At 43.1% G+C, this 21,579-nt stretch overlaps 2 protein-coding genes across 2 annotated transcripts in view; both read left to right on the forward strand.

Annotated features, from left to right (window-relative positions):
- Positions 1-21,579, forward strand: part of LOC128751003 (protein phosphatase 1 regulatory subunit 29) — a 59,645-nt gene that overhangs the window by 12,045 nt on the left and 26,021 nt on the right. The window contains exon 2 of the mRNA XM_053851715.1: positions 8,179-8,309. The gene's annotated coding sequence lies outside the window, so the exon portion shown is untranslated. The remainder of the gene's footprint in view (positions 1-8,178; positions 8,310-21,579) is intronic.
- On the forward strand, positions 14,936-18,288 carry LOC128751004 (tripartite motif-containing protein 16-like). Its single transcript, XM_053851717.1, has one exon. It carries the CDS (start codon positions 15,164-15,166, stop codon positions 16,808-16,810), a length of 1,647 nt encoding a protein of 548 aa, XP_053707692.1. The 5' UTR covers positions 14,936-15,163; the 3' UTR covers positions 16,811-18,288.

Below are 21,579 nucleotides of genomic sequence, written 5' to 3' on the forward strand. Positions count from 1 at the left end.
AGGACCTCAGATGATAGCGATAGAGTGAGCGAGAGAATGAATCAATTGGATGCCCCTTTAAAATGAGAGGAGAGAGACAGACAGGTAAACAGGCTGAAGCGTACGCATTAGTGAAATGAGATGGACAAGAGGTTCCAAATAAATAAAGTCCCTTCATTTTTGAAAGTGAATGTTGCAATACAAAACAGGCTGTGGTGTATTTCCTGCATCTCTCGGTTTTCTTTTGCCTCTCACCTGAATTCCAGCACCGAAGCAGCCCAAACAAATGTCCGTACACCAAGTACACCAACTCCCTGTGGCTCTGTTGTCTACTCGGGTCCGAAGTTTGGTGGTTTGTGAGAACTGTTTGGGAGTTCATTTTTAAAACCAGCAGTAAAATCTCAAGAACTCAAGAAATAATGTTCTCAGTCATATCTATTGGCCACTATCTCAGACATCTTTTCTTCAACTATACATGGCATAACAAAAAAAAAAAATCAATAGCTTATCAGTCATCATCTTTTTTTTTTCATCAGAACCATCGTGAAGGTGGATTATATGATGCCATCTGGCCATCTGCATCATGGATTAAGTTTGTTGCTTGAACAATTTGGTTAAATTGTTCATCGGGTTGCAAAGGAAGCAACAGGAACAAGATATTCAGCCTCAATCCCGGAGTTAATCTGAGCCTTATGCTTTCAGCAGAACATAAAGAAAAGCCTTGATTTCCATTCACAGATGGTAAACAAAATATGTTTGGTGCACAAAAGAATATGAACTTAACCAGAGAGGCACAGGATTCTAGAGCACATTAGTGAAATGTAAAGTTCAATCGCTGGTGGATGGCGATGTTTAGTGATATTAGTCCTGTGTTTTAAGCACCAGAAGGCTGCACAGGTGCTGCACAGGGCGACAGGGGTTATTTTCCTGCCCGGCAGAAAGTCAGTCAACTGCTCATGTCCTTCTGAGAAGACCGAGGGCAAACGATGACTTTTATAACCCTCTGAAGAGCATCTGCTGCTGAGCATCTGGTGCTCACACAGTCGATGCAGGAACACTCTTGATGGTGGCGCGGTACAGAGCCACCAGCACTTTCTCTTCTGGGTCAAAAGGGCTGCAGCGTATGGTGGCTCTCTTTCACGTCGGAAAGCAAGCAAGACATGGGTGCACTGAATGTATTTAAAATTCTCCTTTCAGCTTGTTTTGGAGTTAAGTATTTACACAAAACTGTCCTGCCGGGCCCTGATGGTATCACTGTCTGGATAAACAGGAAATTTTACAAAGCTTGACAATCGGATTATACATGCTAAAGAGGATCACAGCCAAGAAGAACATTGTTTATCTGAAAAGATGTTGTCGCTATCGGCCTTCAGAACCACTGTGCTGTGGTCCCATTTGGCGCCTCAAACTCCAAACTCCAAACTGAGACACTCCCTTTGACAGGCTGTTGCAAAACCCATTTAGGAGTCATTTATCAGAAAACATTAACAGGAGTGATCAAAATACAAAAATATTGGCAATGTCGGCAATTCTGCTGAGTCAGCAGGCTGTGGAAGGCACAGTACAACGATCCACACAACGGTTCATCACGACTGCATGGCGGGAAAGAAAGCACGGTATTTACATCCAACTATTAATGGCACACTCACGAAATGACGTCTCATTTTTAAATCTTCCGCCACCGCACTAATGCCCCACTGACCTCACCCGTCTAATCCCTCAGAGGCTCTGGAGCCTTCAGTGCCACATTTCAGCACCAAGGACAGAGAGGAGCAGACAAAACCAGGGCGACCGATCGGAGAGAGAGCAGTCGATAGATGCTTTTTGTTTGAAGCTCAATTTGAACCACCCCTCCTTTTTAAGTTGCACCCTAAATCCAACGGTCCTTGACTCTCAGTCTGTTTCTCATGCTGGGATTCCGCCTCGCTCCTAATTGGCATTAAATGATCTCATCGACGTAACGACTGCTGGAATGAGTCAAAGTCTAGTTGATTCAGCTCAGTTATCTAACGGCCACATGTACTTACCAGATGTGGCTCTTCTTTCTCCCTCAGTTGGCCCACCTGCCTCCTCCACCCGGGCTGACTCACACACCTGTTCTCCGCACAGTGTGGAATACAGTGGCACACTTTTATCTCTTCCTTTAAGGCAGTGCTTCTCAATTATTTTCACGCCCCACAACTCTCCGCTGCCTCTGAATGGTATCATTTGTCTATAAAAGTATTATAAGTACACCTCTGCATAAGATTGTATCCTTGTCAACATCAAGGAAAAGAAAAAGTTAAGTACTATAGATCGACTTACAATAAAGAATAATGTTTTTGTTTGAAACAGAAGACTTCTAGTGCATCGATTTGCCTAAAAAAAAAGTGAAATATAAGAGTAGATGTGGAATTACAGTACACTTTATTCTAGTAGAGCAAAAAAGTATGTTCCCAGAGGTCACATGCTCCCCACCTGGCATCGCTCCACTATTTAAGAAGAACTGCTTTAAGGGAAGTCAGCTCACTGGACGACTGTACAGACTCGAATAGCTGGTGGTGAGTTTTTAAGACTCAACCATGGAGTTGCAATGAGGTGAGGCAAAGTTTTGTAAAATGGCAGACATTTGAGCTGAGGTACATCAGCTCGACAGTTGACTGACAGGGTTCTTTCATAGCAGAGTTTCATGGGAGAGTAACCAAAACAGAGATGCGACTCTTTCTTTGTGACAAGTCGACAGCCACTTTCAGCACAACCATCTTGTGCGCTGCCTCTGTGGCTCGTGTGGCTTAGAAACCTAATTTAAAGCGATGTATTATGGAGATATCAACAAGGTTTTGATTGGACCCGGTGGTTCAGGCTTGTCACTGCAAAAAACAGGTCAATCAGACGCTGCTGTCGGCCATGATGCAGATGGATTCTGTTGCGTGCGTCTGGATAGCTCCCCGATTGCAAACTATGACTCCTGATTCATTCAGCTGATGATCTCAGCGAGGCCCCTCAAAGCATGACAGTAAGATGCAAGCTCCTCGAATTATCACTAGGATGAGGAGTGTTGTTTATCCCTGTGTGAAGCAGAGTTATCCCTGCGTGGTCTCTCCTGAGAAATCTGGATGATGTTATGAGCGCTGGGAATCCTTTGGATGAGAATCGGCCATCAAAGTAGGACGGCAGATGGAGGACTGACGTCGAGCAACCCGTCAACATGGGGTCAGTGTGTGGTGAGATGCTGCTGCAGGGAGCAACTTGGTTTGTGCACTTGTTAGGTTCGAGGGCTCAGAGGTTGTTGTGTTGTTAATGAAGAATTAAGGCCTCACAGGTAAAGAAAGAAAGAGAGCGGCGTCTTAGCCGTCGTAAAATAATAATACACTTTTGAAGGCAGCACTGCGACACTGTGATACGAGGCGAGAGGGTACCTCAATTACACCCTGGTGAGTCTGCCGCTCTCTAGTTCCCCCTGAATATAACCTCATTAAGAGTAAATTAGTTTCACTCTCTTGAGCCACTGATGACATTCAGGCCACAACTCGGAACCACAGCACAAGGTCGCACAAGCCATCCATCAAAAGAAGGGTTTTTTTTTTTTTTTGAGACCCCTGCGGGGACCAGTTGCTGCTTTTCGGAATGGGAAGTGAGACTACTGATAAGAGCATAGCCTGGCGAAGTGCGGCCCTTTGACTGTATTCACGTGGCTCTGCCAGAGTCAGCGTGAAACTATAAAACTGACCATTTTATTTTTAATATGAGTGCAAATAAAATCTAAGTTCCATGCTTTTCTGCCTTTTCATTTGACGATTTTGTGCATATTCCCTGTCCCTTAAAAGACATTGGAATTGAAAAAAGATTTTGGAGACACATCCAGAATCTTTAATGTGGAATGTATTTTACATGAAATAAGAGCTTTATTTTTACGAAACGAAATTTCATAATCACGCATAATATCACTGTCAGCACTTGATTCTTTTCTCCCCCATTTAGTTTTCAAGGATTTTTCCTAATGGTTGCTTGATGGCCCCTCACTGCAGTCCCAGTATATAACCCCCACCAGTGCTGCAGTACTTGAGACCAGTCTGGTTGTCAACTATTTGTCTTGTATTTAGGCTGTGTCCCACTGGGCTCTGCGCGTCACGTGTCAGTGTAGTGTGTCCCAATACTCCTAAGACCGAGGGCACTGGCCATTCACCACTTGAAATGATCCCTTCAAACCGAGGGAGCTGACTTGAAACCAAGCGGGAATATGAAGTGTGGATAGATTTTCAGGATACCAAAGTACTTTATTTCAAACTAATGTTGGATAGGACAACAGGGACATTTCAGTAGCGAGGACTACTCTTCCCTTTGTTGACTTTCTCTGGTATCACATGTTAGCGAGCCACATGGTTGACCGTGTCCCACAACATGAACAATGCAACACGTATGTACAACAGTATGTTTTTATTTCTTCTGAACAAACAACAGTGGGCTAGCATCTAGGCTAACGTTAGCATCCGTTAGCAACAGATCTATCACCGCAACATTTCTTCTCCGTTGGTTCACCAAACCAAGTGAGATGATCGGTGCCGATGCAAGAGGGTGCAAAAAACGCTGGAGCTGACATTTCCAAAACGTCTCCAACATGCAGGAAACAAAACACAGCACGGCGGCCAATGACACGCTGTCTTTACGTGACGTCATGAAGTGTCGTCAGAGGGCGCTCCATAGTGGAGGGCACTCAAAACCCAAGTGCTACATTCCATTTTCTGTCTTTTTGTGCGTGTTTTTATTGATTTTATTGCTCTTTTACTGTTATTGTTCTTACTTCCTGTACAGTGTCCTTGAGTGTTCATTTAAATAAAATGCATTATTATTATTATTATTAGTGTTAAGTGCTAGTGTTAGGGGGAGAAATGCGACACAGCCTTAGACAACTCTGTGGATTCTGAGTAGGTCTGAGAGGGAGGAGACCCCCCAACACCAGAGCCCACATACAGACATCACAGGAGCCTGTACTTCATGTTCAATACCTGAAACTGATCCCATGCTTTCACATGAGTGGTGTAATTCCAGAAAATTGTTGGGCCTAAATAGTCAATGGGTGTGACGATGAAACATGTTTGTGTGTTCACCTGTCAAAGTTGTGACTGGCAGCAATGCCCCGCAACAGTGAAGGAATGAATACGCCGGAACACAATTGATTTGTCAACGCAGCACTACAAAGAAATTTGAGGGTTAGCAAAGCCGACGGCCTCATGGCTTCTGTATCAAATCTACTTTGTTGTCGTACTATACACAATGAATGTCCCTTCGCGTTACCTTGCTTGTCCGTCACTTGCTGTGTTTGGATTAACTCAGAAATCCAGTGTCTTGTGGAGCACCGGTGAAAGTGAGGATCACCGAAATGCCATCAAACGCTGAGACTTAAACATAGTGTAAAACAAGTGTTTTTTTAAACAAGTGTATTTGTGGTTGTTAAGAAAAACAGGACATCTAATCATCAATGTTTCATCACCAGGGATACTGTTGTTGCTCAATCTTTCTTTCAACATTACTCATTTGTCTCTAAGTAGACAGAAATTATTGCAGCCAGAACGGCACACTACAAAGTCAAGGCTTGGTGGAGGTCTGCTATCCGTCTCAGCACCAGCATATTTGCGACTCATCCTCTCACCAACTCACCGTCAAGCCTACTTGAGCCAGTGACGGTCATGCGAGCATGAAAAAGCAATTCGATTGGTCGCTCCAGACAGTCATTATCGCCCTAAATGCTTCTCTGACAAGCAGTTGAGGATCTTGTGTATCCACAACATAAAAAACACCCGAGAAACTGGAGGCTGTCATGACAGCGCCAGCAGGCGGAGGGCTTCTAAACCCACAGATTCCATTTGACTCAGTCGAAGGGGAACAACAATAAATGAACAACATCCCAGATGGACCAAAAGTCTTATTCATCTCACCTCTATATTGCTTTTACACTCCCTCATGTTGGGTCAGAATCTGGGCTGTCCCATGACTGACTCAGACATTTGTATTCATATGTGGTTGGTGAGACTGTAATGGAGTTTGACTGATTCATTTCCAACACTGTCATTGTGTCAACAGCTGATTCACTGATCCACTTCTGAGCTGCAGAAGAAAGAGACTTCTCCGCCTCGTCTCTTCTATCTGCTCCGACAAATGAACATAAATATGTTAACAGACAGCACAGTTCAGTGAAGGTTTTCATGTGACCCATCTGATTCTTCATATTGGGTTGATGGTGAGGAAGTACTGGGGAACGTATACCAAAGTGAAAATGGGGTTCAGCTTCTCCTTCTTAAATGAGCTCCTGGAACCACATTTTCAAAAAATAGATGAGATTATTTACAGACGCGATATGATCTGATATCAGAGGAGGAAGATCACAGATGGATGAGAAGTTAGCATCAGTGGTGTGACAGCTTCAGCTTCATGTAAAGTCGGCCTGTGGGGATTTATTGTAATATTTAAGGAGAAAAACTTGACTTACGTCTTCAAAGCTCGTGCTTTAACTTAGGCTGTGTTTGCTCCGTGTGTTGTCTTGTCTGTACCTCTTAGTCCATTAGTCCAACCTTTGTGTCACAAAAGCATCATCATCACATGCAGTATTTTTCTGCACTGCAAAATCAAGTGTAAGTAAGAGTTTGACTGACGTTAATGTTAATTACACATTTGACGGAGGCTAGGAAAAGTCGCTACAGGCTAACCATCTGTGTGAAAGTAAATTTTGAGAGTGTTTATGTGCTCGAATGATGACGAAGCGTGTTGTTTGTGCCTGTCAGCCGGCTGTTTTAAAACTGGAACAAGTTTGATGCAGCTATTTAAAGTCGAAGTGAGGAGCAGGATCAGTGGAGTATTATGGGATGTCACAGTGAACTCACTTTGAGACAGCCAGCGGGGTTTTGTTGAGACGACTGAGACACTCCGTGTGTTGCTGCGTGTTTTCAGGAATTATTTCTGTTTTAGCAGATGCTGCGAATAATACAACGCACCCGAAATTCAAATAGATTCATTTTAGATAGGAAACTTGGTTGTTAGTGTCCAAGGAAGCTGTTTAATTCAATGTGATGCTCAGAGGAGTGAAGGGAACACGGCGTGTGTGTGTGTGTGTTTGTCATTGAGAAGGCGAAATTGCTGGAGGATGAGGAGAAAGAGAAGCTCTGGATGACAGTTATTTGCACAAATTATTCATAGATAGTCAGTGTGTTGTGTACTGACAGCTTGAGGTGCTCTGACAGTTGTCCTGCTCTGTGACAGAAGCAGGAAGACAGGTAACCTCTCATTATACGTGTATCACCACACTCTGATGAAGCTGTCTGGCACCCTGCGACCCTCTGAAGCATCGTCTGCCATTACTGTCCTGGTTACTCTGTAACAGTCGACCGTCTCCATGGCGTTCACGTAAGTGAAGCATCACAGGAGGGTCAAAGAGTGGAGGGTTAAAGTTCGACTTGATCGAACACTGAATAAAATAATTTTCAATTTTTTATATTTGTAATTTTATTTATTATTAATTTATTTTAACTGACTGCACTGTAGGTACAGTTCATTGTGCTAGATTTATATATACATTTTGACCTATTGCTTTCAAACTATCAGCCCGATATCAACTTATCAGAGCAAGAAAGTCAAACCCGAGGCTTGTGGGCCACATCATGCCCTCGGAATACCTATGCATGGGCCATGACGAATCCCATATTGCACTGCAACAGTAGCATCTCTTGTAAATTAAAGAACAACTCCAAAACTGCTATTAACAACATTCTGACATTTAAAGACAATCATGTGGGAGGAAATCAGAGTGCCCAAAGGAAACCCACACAGAAAGGTTCGCTCCAAACTCAATGCCTCTAGCTAATGCCACACAATTTGAAACAGTGACCTCGCTGTGAAGTTGCAGCACCATGCAACATCTTTACAGATATATACATTTGTTTTACTGATAGTGGTGTTTTCCAATATTGCGCAAGATAAATAACACAACGTGTGAGCAGCAAGGGCAGCATCAACACACCTCTCCCTGGAATGCTAACACCTCGACTCAGTACCTAAAACAGGTTATCTCTCATTTTCTACTTTGGTTTCAAGGCCTTTTTCTTTCATCTCTTTTATTGATGGCGATAAAACGATTCCAATTTCATGTACAGCAACACAAAACAGCTTTTGCTTTGAATGATAAAGCACACAATTGACCAAAAATGTGATCTTTTTTTGTGTTTTCAGGCACAGGTTGATCGATATCGCTGCAGGACCATAAGTGAGCACAGAAAGAACATCGCCCTCTGACAGGTGGAAGCTTCCTGAAGGCGACAGTCACACAAACCTTGTTCCTGAGAAGACAATACAGCTAAAAAGTAAGACTTTTTTTTTTACATTGTTGCTTCTCCTATGAGAACTGTCGTCCTCTGAGGACGATACAAATGCTCCCATGCTTTGCATGTGTATATCTGTTGTCCTATAGGAAGCGGCTGAGCAATAGTTGGCTGCTCACAGACTGGCATTGGAACATCTCCCACACTGACTCAGGGAGCAACACTGTCATTAGCACTGACAACACTCCACTTAACACAGCTATTATATTCCGTCCGTGCTGCGCCGGGCTCCTGCATGTGTCAGCCGTAGATAAAGTTAGAGAATTAATTGGTGTAATTATTTCTTCTCTCTTTTAATCCCTCGTGTGCTGAGGTCTTGACGAGGGACATTAGCGGGAAGAGGTTTTCTCGACTCGGTGGGAATCATGTTTGCTTGGTCGTATTCAACAGCGACAACGGAATTAATCGGTGACTTGATGTTCGCATGGAGGAGAAGGTGGAGTCGAAAGAAATATAGCTATATAGAAATTCACCTTGCAGCAAGTTCAAACTCCAAGTTGAGCGCATCAATCGGATGTGATACTTTCCTCATATTTTTGATGTCTAAAAACTGAGAATGTTATTTCTCATGGTGTCACTAGATAATAAACAAACTATTATAATATTAAAGGACAGATTATCATTGGCAAAATGTGAAAATCTGGCTGCAATATTTTCTTTTTATTGGCAAAAAAGTCACTCAAACTGGATCGTGCAGTTGAGTGAACTTAAGTGAATGGGTGTAATATGATCATAAGTCTTCATATTTAAGTCCAATAAAAAACACCCCAACCTCTAATACGCAAAGACAGTATTTTACCTTCATCTGTGAGCATAAAATAATATTTTTCATTGTCTTACACAACTGTATATAGCAGGTATGGGAATAGACACTGTGCAGTAGCATATGCAAACATCGCAGAAATGAAAAAAATATATGAATATGCCACTTAATACAACAAGTAATTTCAGTGTGGTGGCACAAGTGTGGAGGAAGGTTAGTCAGAGGTTATATTGAATGGAATGCAAAACTGTGAAAATATTTTGACATTTAGATCAAACAACGAGTGGGAGCACATTTTGCTTTGTAAACGTTACACTCTGCTGGTATGAATAGAGAAGCAGTAGCCGCGACTCTTGTGGCTAACAAGACCGCGGCCTGCCTAACGGTGTCGTGTTTGCAGTCACATCACCACCACACATTGTCCCTCAGTGCCACAGCTGCTCTCCACGTGTGGAGCTTTCAGTCATGGTTGGCATGACGACTGTCTCCTCACATGAACCGCTGTGAGCAGGAGCCTCTGCGGTCGATCAGAGACGTTCCCTTGCACGGAAAACTCCCCAGACTGGAGCGGCAGCTCAGAGTCCTGTCATCTCGCAAATGTCTCGGCGGTCAACGGCGGCGTACCTTGATGGCTGACTACATAAATGTTTGATCCAAAATCACAACTCCAGATGCGAAAAAATAAAATAAATAAGTGCTACTTGATACTATGATAGTGTATAAAGATCATCAACTCATGGCCCAGCGGTCAAATCCGGTCCACTAAGTCGTGCCTAAATTCACTATCACAACTACAGGTGTGGCGTTCAAACCTGTTTTGAGGAATAGTTTTCAAGGAATGTCACCAGTAAAATTTGAAATTTCCAGGGAAATTGATGCAGATGGATGAGATCTGAGCGAACAATGGTTTGAGGGAACCAACCACAGTGTTTTCTGTGAGTCATTCAGACTTCAGCCACCAAGACTGACGTCGCATCCTGATGAATTGAAGAGTGATTCACTGCCACTTTAACAAGCACAACAACACAGTACACTCATGAGAGTTTGATATTTTGTTCACCCTCATTTGAATTCATTACAGCATCATTTTCATCAGTGATGCTGATGAGAACATTGACATATCACTTTGCAGCACACTCCTGTCTTGAGCTGCCAAACTCTGTCGGCAGTTGAGGCGACTCAGAACATTTTGTCTTGTCACTGGTGCGTCTTTGTCCCTATGAACAAATTTAACCGCTGAAAATGAGCAAGCAATTCCCCGATGAATGTGATGGCTTCATTGCATGTCTAGGGTCTTTGGAGCAACTCAGCTTTTACATGGTTCTATCGCACCTATAATGAGCAGCTCATGTGTAACATCTATGTAACTGCCACCATTTTGACAGCTGGTGACATTGGTTTTTCAATTTCTAAAAATGATGGAGCAACAATGTGTAGGCTGGACTGAGTGTTTTTCAAGGGTTTAAGTTTCACCGAAATCCTTGAATTACCTTTGAAAACACGAGTTTGGCCAAGCAAACTCTGATTGTGAGTGATACTCCCACAACAAGGGGGTGTGTTTGTGTGCGGCATATTGCTTAGACTCACTCCATTAGATCATCCATCCTGCTCCACCAAGAAGCAGCGGCTCCTCCCTCCAAACTCAATCACCACGATTGAAGGAGCCTCTGTGGCTATAATGGGATTATTGATCGAGGAGTCGCCTTAAACTGAGACCTGCGATGGCTGTCGTTGGAATGTAAAGAATTTAGACCTGAAAAAGTCATTTCGGATCGTTTCCACGGCAACATTATAATGCAACCTCAGTCTTTCTGTGGACGATCGGCTGATTTGTAACTGCATGAACAAAGAGACTCTCTAAAGTAGCGGTTTGAAGCTCCTCGTGAAAAATGCAGCTGAGACAGAAGTTGGAAATAATTTCACACTTAATGGTCAATATGTTCTGGTTCAAAAGTACTTCAGAAGCGATGTCATCGGCAAACGCAGGTCTACATTTAATCAGCTCCAGCTAGAAAACAAATTGCACATTGAGTTAAGATCTTTAAAAAACATCGTTCATATTCTTCAAAGGGAAAACACATTAAATTAGGAAGCTCCGGTGCAAAAGCGAGATTATTGAAAGGCTCACGGCAGCGCTCAGCAGGTGGCAGACTTCATTACACAGCTCGGAAAAAAGTTTCCAAATAACCTTGGCTTCGCTGTTTCTAGTGCGGTAGAACCCCGCTGCTTCGATTTCAAATATATATTCATAGAGAGGGAGACGATTTGAGCATCTCACTCTGTTTGTTGGCTGATATCCTCATTAGGATCCTAAAATTCAACGTGAGGACTCTTTAATGTTTTCCCCATGGCTTTCCTCTAGGTACCACAACACATGCAGACTACGGCTGAGTGTCGGCAGGTATCTTGCGATACAATACGTATCCCGATACTGGAGTGGCGATACGATACGTTGCAATATATACTGTAAGTTGAGCAATATATTGTCATTAGAGCCATCATTTTAGGGGGAAAAATACATAATCCACTACAATATTATATGTGTAAAAACAAGGTAATTTTTATGACATAAGTCCAGTTAGACTTTTGGTTAAATCTCACAGTCTGACAGAGGAATGACTCATCAATCAACAAAATAACTTGGTGTACAGAAAGAAAACATTAGCATGAAACATGTCATGCTGCAGCATATCCAAGTATCGATGAATGAAATATTGATATGGCAAACATAAAATATCAAGACAATATCGCACGATCATCTTCTTCTTTCTCTTTGGGCTTCTCCCTTCAGGGGTGGCTACAGCGGATCATCTTCCTCCATCTCACCCTGTCCTCCGCTTCCTCTTCTCTCAAACCTACAAACCTCATGTCCTCCTTCACCACCTCCATAAACCTCCTTTTGCCTGGCAGTTCCAACCTCAACATCTTCCTACCAATGTACTGGCTCTCTCTCCTCTGTACATGTCCAAACCATCTCCATGTAGCTTCTCTGACTTTGTCTCCTAAACACCTGACATGTGCTGGCCCTCTGATCTACTGCTTCCTGATGCTATCCATCCTGCTCACTCCCAGAGAGAACCTCATGTATCTCAATATTCTTCAATATTTGACCCGCATGTTTAAGAGGTCACAAGGAGTTAATGAAAAGAGCAATTGTTTTTTTTTAAATCTCAGACACAATTACTCATTTGTATGGAATAGTCACAGCTAACAATAGACACTGCTGCATTGAGGATTGATAAACCACACACATAAGGATATGACCAGATATTCAAAGTCTCAAAATAGTTACTGTTGACGGTAGATGCGACTTGTATGTTAACCGTGTGCTCGTCACCATCAGTGCTGTGACTCATTCTGTTTTGGGAGTTCCGCAGACAGTAAGGTTGTTGAGGTTGACGGCTAAATGATATGGGGATTACATCACTTGTTGCGGATTATGTAATCCTCGTGCGATCCTGGAAAGCAGCAGAGAGGTGGATCAACACATCTAGGGCAATTCTTTATTCAGCAGGAAAGAAGCAGGAAGTTGAGAGGATGTTGCAGTATTCCTTGAGAAGGAAAGTCTTTTTTTTTAATCACTGCTTTTAAGAAAGGATAGATCTTGTTCTTTTGGTCAAGACCACACGATTACGGTGACCAAAATGACTGTAGGGTCATTAGTCATTCTGTCCCGCTGCATCCAAACGCTGCACCACGCCTCGTCCGGAAGGCTCAGTGAGCCCACTACACAGAGTAGTGCGAGGCTCTGCCTGTCAGCAAGAGAGCCTCTGTTTACGCAGCGTGTTGGACGCTAATATTAGCCACTGTTAGCTCCCGACTTGGAACAACGGCGGCTTAGTATTCAGCGTCAGAACCTCTGAGAAGCAGTGAAGCAGTGATAGCTGCTTGTTGGAGATGTTTCGAAAACCACCGATTATTTGGAAGTGGACCAATCGCTCGCTCTCTACCTGAGACAGGGGTGATGAAAACAAGCGCTCCTTGTCATACATCACGCTGCAGAGACGCAGGAAGAGCGAAGTGTTATAATTTAAAGAGTGACTTCTCTCATGATCTCATGAAAAATGATGAAAAAAAAAAACTTTGGAATGTGAAATCACTTCTTACAACAACAGACCCACAGAAAAATCTATGCATCCCAGTCAAGTGCCAGCTCAACTTTATCGAGAGAAACATTTAACCTACATGATGAAGGTTAAATATAACTGTTAAATTATTGTTTACATTTTACACATTGTTTAATTGTAGATCATTGTTCAATAACGTTTGAAACATCAATGACGAGATTATGATATGAATAAAAATCATCGAGATGATCATTTTTGCCATAATGGACCAGCCCTAAGGGGTTGCTGTTTGTTTCAAGGCATATACAGACAGACAAGCACTCACATGGAAAAACAGGAGTGAGTGAACAATTAGGCTCTGTAGCTTTTTGGAATGTGGGAGGAAACAAGAGTGCCCTGAGAACGCCCACTCAAGCACAGGGGCTACACTAAAGCCACAGGAGAAGAGTAGACAAAGGTTTACTCCGAACCTAGAGCCGCCTCAGGCCGGATTATGGCAGAATATATTTAAGATAAAATTAGGTTGCAAGATATTATATGGCTATCAATGTCATGACATACTGCTAAATTTAAGGTGACTGCGCGGGCAGTGGAGCCAGATCAGCGGGTGGCAACACAAGGCCATGTGGTTTGTTCTGTCTCCAGACCCAGAAGGCCAGTTGAGGTGAATTATTGATTTGGAGTGAATGTAAAGTAGCGAGAACATATATGTGTCAGGGAGGTGAAAAAAGCTCGCGAGAAATAGGTCGTGGGTGGGGAAGAAGGTAGCGCAGGAGGCATGAAAGCCGCATTGTCTAACAAGAGAGGAGAAGAAAATGAAGACACAACGGTGGGGAGAGGAGGTGGGCGATGGTTTCTATGATTAAGAGAAAGGTGCGAAGAGAGAAGGTGGTGGAGGATTTCAGACAGTCAAGGTGGAACTGTACATAATAAAAGGGCTGCATGAGCTAATGATACAGAACAAGTGTTAAGGAGTTGAAAAAGTGTCATTCTCCCGTTATTTCTTCATGACTTGGTTGGAATATGTTTTTGCCCTGTCATTTTACTGCTTTTAGAATTGCCTGCAAACAGTCTTGATGATGTTCTGAGTATTCAACTTTCTTCATCTCCTGCTTGGAAGGTAGTAAACAGGCCACTTTTCTAGTCGGCCACCTCGATAATCTCACCCTGACATGCTTCTGGGGTTTAAAATAACACCAGGCCGAGTCTCTGACGACACACTCCCTCTTTTATTGCTCTACTTTTATGTTATTTCACAGTGGGTGTGAGAGACAATACGTGCCAGTGTCCTCATTGAAACCCGGCCAAGCCCAAAAAAAGAAAAAAAGACAACCTGGAAGCGCTCTCTACAGACAGAGGAGTGCTCCTTGCCTGCGGGGATGAATTAGCGCTGGGCGAAGTTCACAGATCTCTTGGTGTCCTCATCGGCAAATCTGCTCTGTGGGGAAAGTTTGCTTGTCAAACTGTCATCTTCGGCAGACTTTTTGTGAAATACAGTGAGATTGTGTTGAGTCCAGACACTGTTTTTTACGCAGCAAGAGACACATAAGTACTTTAAAATGATCCATTACGGGCTACTATTCTGATAATAAACATAGTTTATTTATGGTAATATATGCTCTCTAACCTAACATATAATTTTACTTATTAATTTGCCTAACCCTCATATTTTGTCTTCTTATATTTCATATTTCCTATCCTTTTCTGTTGTGTCATTGCTTTCTTTATTTTTTGGTAACTCCCTCTTATTTCCTCCTCCCTTGATGTGAGTCAAGGTTAGGTAAGGTTTACTAGGTTCTTTCCAGAAACAAGCAGCAGTTATCGGAAAAACATAATAGTCATCATCTGCCTATGACTCTCGCTTCACCAGAAATATTTACTTCCTGTTTGGGCGTGACCCATGAAAGGGGACGGCCCTGAGCTAGAAGCCGACTAGTAAGAGCAAAAGTGAAACAGATATGTCAGAGCTTGTTTCCTGTTTATAGTCAGTGTCAGTGAACAGTGAAATGGAGTCACCGCGAAGTCCAAGCGACGGAGGACTCATCACCTGTCCCATCTGTTTGGATTTACTGAAGGTTCCAGTCACGACTCCGTGTGGACACAGCTTTTGTTTGGGCTGTCTCGAACGTTACTGGGACACCAGCAGGGATGTTTGCAAATGTCCTCAGTGCAGAGAGACCTTCACACCAAGGCCACGGCTGAAGAAGAACTGCTTGTTAGCAGAGTTGGTGGATGAGCGGAAGAGCAAGAGAAGACATGCGTCTGCTTATGCAGGACCGGACGACGTGGCTTGTGATCTCTGTGTCAAACGGAAAATGAAAGCGCAAAAGTCCTGTCTGGTGTGTCTGGTGTCTTATTGTGATGAGCACCTCCAACCTCATTTAGAGGGTCCAGCCTTTAAGAGGCATAAACTGGTTGCGCCATCCAAGGAGCTGCAAGACAGCATCTGCGCTCACCATGATGATGTGATGAAGCTCTACTGCTGTGTTGATCAGCAGGGCATCTGTTCTGTCTGTGCTGTCCACCAACACAAAGGCCACGACATGGTCTCAACTGAAGCAGCGAGAGTTGAGCGAGAGAAAGAGGTGGATCGCAGACGGACTAGGCTCCAGCAGAGTATTCAGAGCAAGGAGAAAGATTTGAAGCTGTATGAGCAGCAGGTGGCGAGCATCAATCTCTCCGCTGATAAAGCTTTGGATGTCTGTCAACAAATCTTTGGAAAGATGATAAGTCTTCTCCAAAAAAGACAGTCCAGTGTGGAACAGAAGATCACATCCCAGTGGGAGGGTGACCTGGCACATGTCCTGGGACTCTGTGAGCAGCTTGAGCAGCAAATCATGGAACTTAAGAAGGAAGATGCCGAGCTGGAGAAGCTGTCTCAAATCGACAGCCACATTCAGTTTCTCCAGAACTTCTCCTCACACTCATCGGTCCCAGAAGAAACATTCTCATCCGCAAACGGTATAGAGCCTCACTGCTACCTTCAGGAAGTGGCAGCCGCTGTTTCGGTGTGCAGATGTCAACTTCAGGACTATCAGAGGGACTCCTGGACAAACTTCTGCTCGACACTAACACCAGAGGAGCATTTTCAGATGGTAGCTGAGCCCCAGACCAGGGCACAGTTCCTCAGATATTTGCGTGACATCACGCTGGATCCAAACACCGCCGAGTCTAAGTTGCAGTTGTCGGACGGAAACAGGAGAGTGACAAAAATGGAAGAAGATCAGTTTCATCCAGATCATCCTGACAGATTCACCACGTACTCTCAGGTCCTGAGCAAAGAGACTCTGACTGGACGCTGCTATTGGGAGGTGGAGTGGAGCGGAGGAGGAATTTATGCCGCAGTTGCGTACAAGAGCATCATCAGAGAGGGCGAAGAAAGCGGGTTCGGGGACAATATTGAATCTTGGTCTCTTTACTCTGACAACGTAAGCTGCATATTTCGACACGGTAAAGTCACAACAACCATCTCTGAATATCCATCCAACAAATTGGGGGTGTTCCTGGACCACTCTGCTGGTCTACTGTCCTTCTATAGAGTCTCGGAAACCATGACTGTCCTCCACCAAGTCCGGACCAGGTTCACCGAGCCCCTCCACGCCGGAGTCTTGCTGGGTCATAGAACTACGTGTGAGTTCCTGGATTTAAACTAGAGCGGCGTTTGTGTGTCAGAACTTCCTGTTGTAATCGTGATTATGAATTAATACAGTTTTTACTTTCGCGTTCATTCACAAGTAATCATCAACAGTTAATATTCAGTTGTACTCATTCATTTCCATTACCTTTTGAAGAGTATGAATTGAATTTATTATGCAAACACATCATCACCTTTGTCCCATTTGGGATGTAGCCGTGAGCGTGTATTCAGTGTTTGCGAGTTCCACTCCTTCCACACGCGGGTGTGCTGGACTGGTGCAGAGCAGGGAGTGTCACCTGAGTGTCAGAAATATTCTGACGTAACGCCACAACATATCAATCATTCATATATTGTAATAAAGCAAAACGGTTTCTCCTGCACACCAACATTCCGTTCAGAAGCACCGGTGATGTAACAGGATATTCAAGGTAAAGGATCTCAGGTACGGAGACGGAACTGCGACCGTGCATGTTTATTTTATGATCAAATGGAAAGCCAAAAGACTCTCTGATAAACAGCCGGCTGCTCATACTTTGCTGCTCTTTTATTCAAGTTATTACGGTAGAACACAAACACCACCATAAAGTGATGGAAATGTAAAGTGAAGAACAACGTCTGTAAATGTGTAATTTTATCAATTGTAAAGAAGAATTAAAAAAGAACATTGAAGAAAATGTATTTTTGTGCTTGTATTATTATTATTTCATCAAGCTCACGCACAGGCTCGCATGCAGCCTTTTTTTTTTTTTTTTTTTTTTTTTGCCACTAAGTAGCTCTGGACGTGGGAGTGGAACGGCATACGATGATCAGAACACCACCATTACATAACGTGCCCACCCAAATGTTCTCCTTAATTGACCTAAGTAATGAGGAAATATGCAAATTAGCGCATAAAGCAGAAGCGAAAAGTCTTTTCTCACAAGTGGTCATGAAATTAGTCGTGAGGAGTCATGACAAATTCGAGCACGCTGACCACCAAATGGGTGTTTTGACACGTTCCTCACATTACTGCACGCATCATTGGATTTGGGGGAGAAAAAAAAACCCTGAAGTGGATTTTTAAGCATTGGGAATTAATAAACTTATCATAAAGGGGCGTGTTGAGGGAGCAGTCAGGACCAGTGTTTCTTCTTTCGCTAACTCAGCGGGAAAAAAAGGAAGCTTTTGGCTGTTAGTTTGGTCGAAAGACATTACGCTCTGCAGGATGTTTATGTGCAGACCTGGGCCAAGGTCTGTGTGTGACCTTTGCCCAATTGTATTCTTTCAACAAGCAAAGCCTTTTTATCTTCAGTTCCTTGTCATGTTTACAGTCATCTTAAACCTTGGTTTTCTCTTTAAATGGCTCTCTCACACAAGTATATATTGTGAGCCCTCTTGCCTCTTCATCACCTACTGTGGTGACCCCTGATCATGAATGAGTTTTCATGCTAGCCATCCATTGTATGGAGCTAATCCAAGGTGTGGTCGCGCCATCTGAAGTAAAGAGAATCAGACTTCCCTCTTACTAGAACACTGGGAATATTGGTAGCAATACTAAGCTCGTCCAGTCAGCACTGCTTTTCTGCATCAAGCAAGGTCAACCAAAGCGCCTTGGGCATCATCCCTGCTCCAAGCAACAGGGAGGAGGACGGCCATGCTGGACAGATCAGATCAGGTTGTTCTTTGAACGCTCTCACAGAGGAGCTCTTGGGAGAAGGAAGTCAGCTCCCTCAACCCAACCCCCTCAGATAAGCAGCAGAAAATAGAACAATGGCAGAAATCTGTATCACCACGAGTGTCTATATCTATAATGAATAAGCTGTCAACACACGTAAACACGCAGCAGCAGGAGTCGGGAGAATCACTGGTGGTCAACATTACGTAACCTGCTCTTCCCAGCAAAAGTGGAATCTCTCTAAAGCAATGAAATAATAAGAAAAACGGGGACGGGGGTAATGTAGTTCAACTGCCGTGTAGCACCCACTGAAGAAAGCATTCAGGCCTCCCACAGGGTGCGTTGGATCTGAGGCTCTCATTTGGAGATTCAGTCCTAGTAGTACTAGTCGTCAGCTGGTGCTGACATCCCTGATCTCAAAGAAGTGACCCGGGATCACGTCGCACACCCTCCAGTGAACACATGAACTTACTGAAACAGTAGTGCTGTCATGAAATATACATCACAGAAGACACACACTGCTCTCTGCTGTTTGAAGTGTCTGGCAATGGATGAAATAAACAATCTCAGCGGGACGTAGTAGCAAAGAATTTTAAATAAATCTTTCCGTAGTTTGTTTTTGATCCCATTTCTCTTCACAGTGGCCTCATGACTATGTAAGAAGTGGTTCACGAGCAGGCATGTGGATTATACTTTGGTGTATGCATGGATTACAGCCTCTCTGTCTCCTGAAGGTTGTTCTTTTATTAGAAAGAGAAGCGCCATGTTCAAGTCTTCCACCGCAGCCACATGACTTGATCTGACATTAAAAGGTTGACGTCGATATGGGTCGATATATGACTTTTATTCTCACTCAATGGGTACATGTAAACAGGTACCTGGGTGAAAGATGTGGGTTCAAATTCCATTGAGGAAGAATGTGAGGGCCAAGAGATTTCATTAATGACATGCAATTACACATTAACTTTTTATTTCACCTTTAGATCTAAGAGTCTGTTTTTACTGTACAAATTTGTCTTGAATCCAAGTAGCGCAATGTTTAACTGCTAAATGTACCAGTCTCTCTCCAACCTAGATGGAGAGAACTGGTCTGGATTTGAAATGAGTTTATTGAAACAAGGTGTCAGAGCATGTTGTGTTTAGAGATAAACAAAAGACACGCAATGTGCCTGCAGTTTCAAAACAATCGGTCTTAAAACACTATCAATTCGCTCAGTGACAACAAAAAAGATGAAACAAACTATTTGCTCATCATGTTTGTTTCTCCTGGTTCTGTCAGTGGGAGGCATCTCTAATGTCTGGCTGGAGGGCCATTTCTGGTCCTCTTGATCAAACATTTTCGCCCACTGTGATTAAGTGCACAATATATATGCAATTGTTCTCTTTATTTCTATTTCTAAGGAAATGTTTGTCATTGGCGAACAGTAGTATGTAGCGTGAGTAGCTAAAATATGGAGCAAAACATATGACTGTAGTTTAAGTACCTGCAAGTTACAGTCAGTTGAAGCTAAGATATGTCGCAGTACTCATGCAAGTAATCCTTTCACTGTTGATAGAAAAGATAAAACCATGCAAATAAATGTATGTACTGTACAGAGGAGTTGCAAATGCCTCTTCTATATATTCTCCTTATTTACATTGTTATTACATTTGCATATGTGAAAGTGATAGGATTAAAGTCAGGCTGCACTGACTGATCAGCTGGCCGATTTATCGCTGCCGATATGGGCATTCAGGACGTCATTATGATCGGCCGATCAAATAACAAATATACACTTTCTTCCTTTTTCTCTTAATAAGATGCTATTTATATTCATACATGATGAGTAATGTTATTACTCACACTACTTCTTGTGGTGCTGCAACTCGCCAGTCATTTGGCAAAACCACTCCATCAAGGAAAATGTGGAAAATGCAATATGTGCACAGAGTTAAAACAAGATGCTTGACCTGAAGTCACCGCACCGAATTCGAGCACTACCAAGAGGCTAACCAGAGCGGACTGCTGGAGAAACCAATGCTAATGGAGTTTATTGTTTTGGACAAGCGGCTGAGTTCTCTACTCAAAGACTGCAGCTTTCACCCATGTATTCAAGCTAAAGAGCTTTTTTTTTTTTTTTTTTATAAATCTGCAATTTATATGTAGTACATTGGGGAGAAATTACTGAGCACGGAATTCTTAATTGTGAGTCATGAGTCAAGCTTTGCAACAAAGTGGTTATTTTGCTCACATTATTACGCTCCTGTTCAGTTTTAATCCCAAGCTGAATTAAATAATTCAGTGTACTGGATGTCATGTAGAAAGGTTGCACCTAAACTCAAATCAAATCGCTTGCTGAAGCGTGCACCAACTTCCTAAAATATATATCAAGACCTGACTGTCACGTTTCCAAGCGTGACAAGACATAAAGCGGGATCAGACACAGCTCCTCCTTCTTTGTCAAGGAACTCCGACATGATACAGACTCGGGACCTCGTCTTGAATCCCCGGGCCGAGGGATGGATCCACAGTGAAGCGAGCGTACAACACATTTCTCCACATGAGAGAGCAAATTAAGCTCTGCTTGTTGTTCCTTTGGGGGAGGCAGGTGCTGGATGAGCACTGAAGCGTGCCGGCTTCAAACCTATCTCATCTTGTTACACTTCTCATCACAGGCGATTGTGGTTGACCAATAAAAGGAGTGCTAATTGTCTGTTTTTAAAGGTGTGGGTTGCGGGTTTGCTAACACTAATAGCCCATTTATCCAACTGTGACTTTCGAATTTTCACATGCAAAATACCAACATAATCTTCACCTTTTCAAATAATACGTGCTTTTAAATAACAGAATTTGTATTTAAAGGTGTCGACTTAAGTTGATAGTGAAAAGGCTCTCATTTATTTACTGACTGACTTTTGAACAGTAAAATCTCAGCCAGTAACGTTGTCTAATGTTATGAAGTTTGGATGAGCGATTGAAGTGTTTTTAAGATCCTGACTTGTGTGTCCTTGATTGTGTCAGCGGTGTATTGCAGCAGAAAGTGTTCTAAAGTTGTCAGAGTTCTCGCCCACCGGTGGCGCCGATCAAAGGTTGAATACGTTCTGGGTGAGTTTGCATCAGACGCTGGTGTGTTTCGAACCATTGTTTGTGA

Source organism: Synchiropus splendidus, chromosome 19 (assembly GCF_027744825.2).
Source record: "Synchiropus splendidus isolate RoL2022-P1 chromosome 19, RoL_Sspl_1.0, whole genome shotgun sequence".
NCBI lineage: Eukaryota > Metazoa > Chordata > Actinopteri > Syngnathiformes > Callionymidae > Synchiropus > Synchiropus splendidus.

Coding starts and splice junctions, on each gene's coding strand:
- LOC128751004 (XM_053851717.1), top strand. CDS start 15,164: ATGGAGTCACCGCGAAGTCCAAGCGACGGAGGACTCATCACCTGTCCC.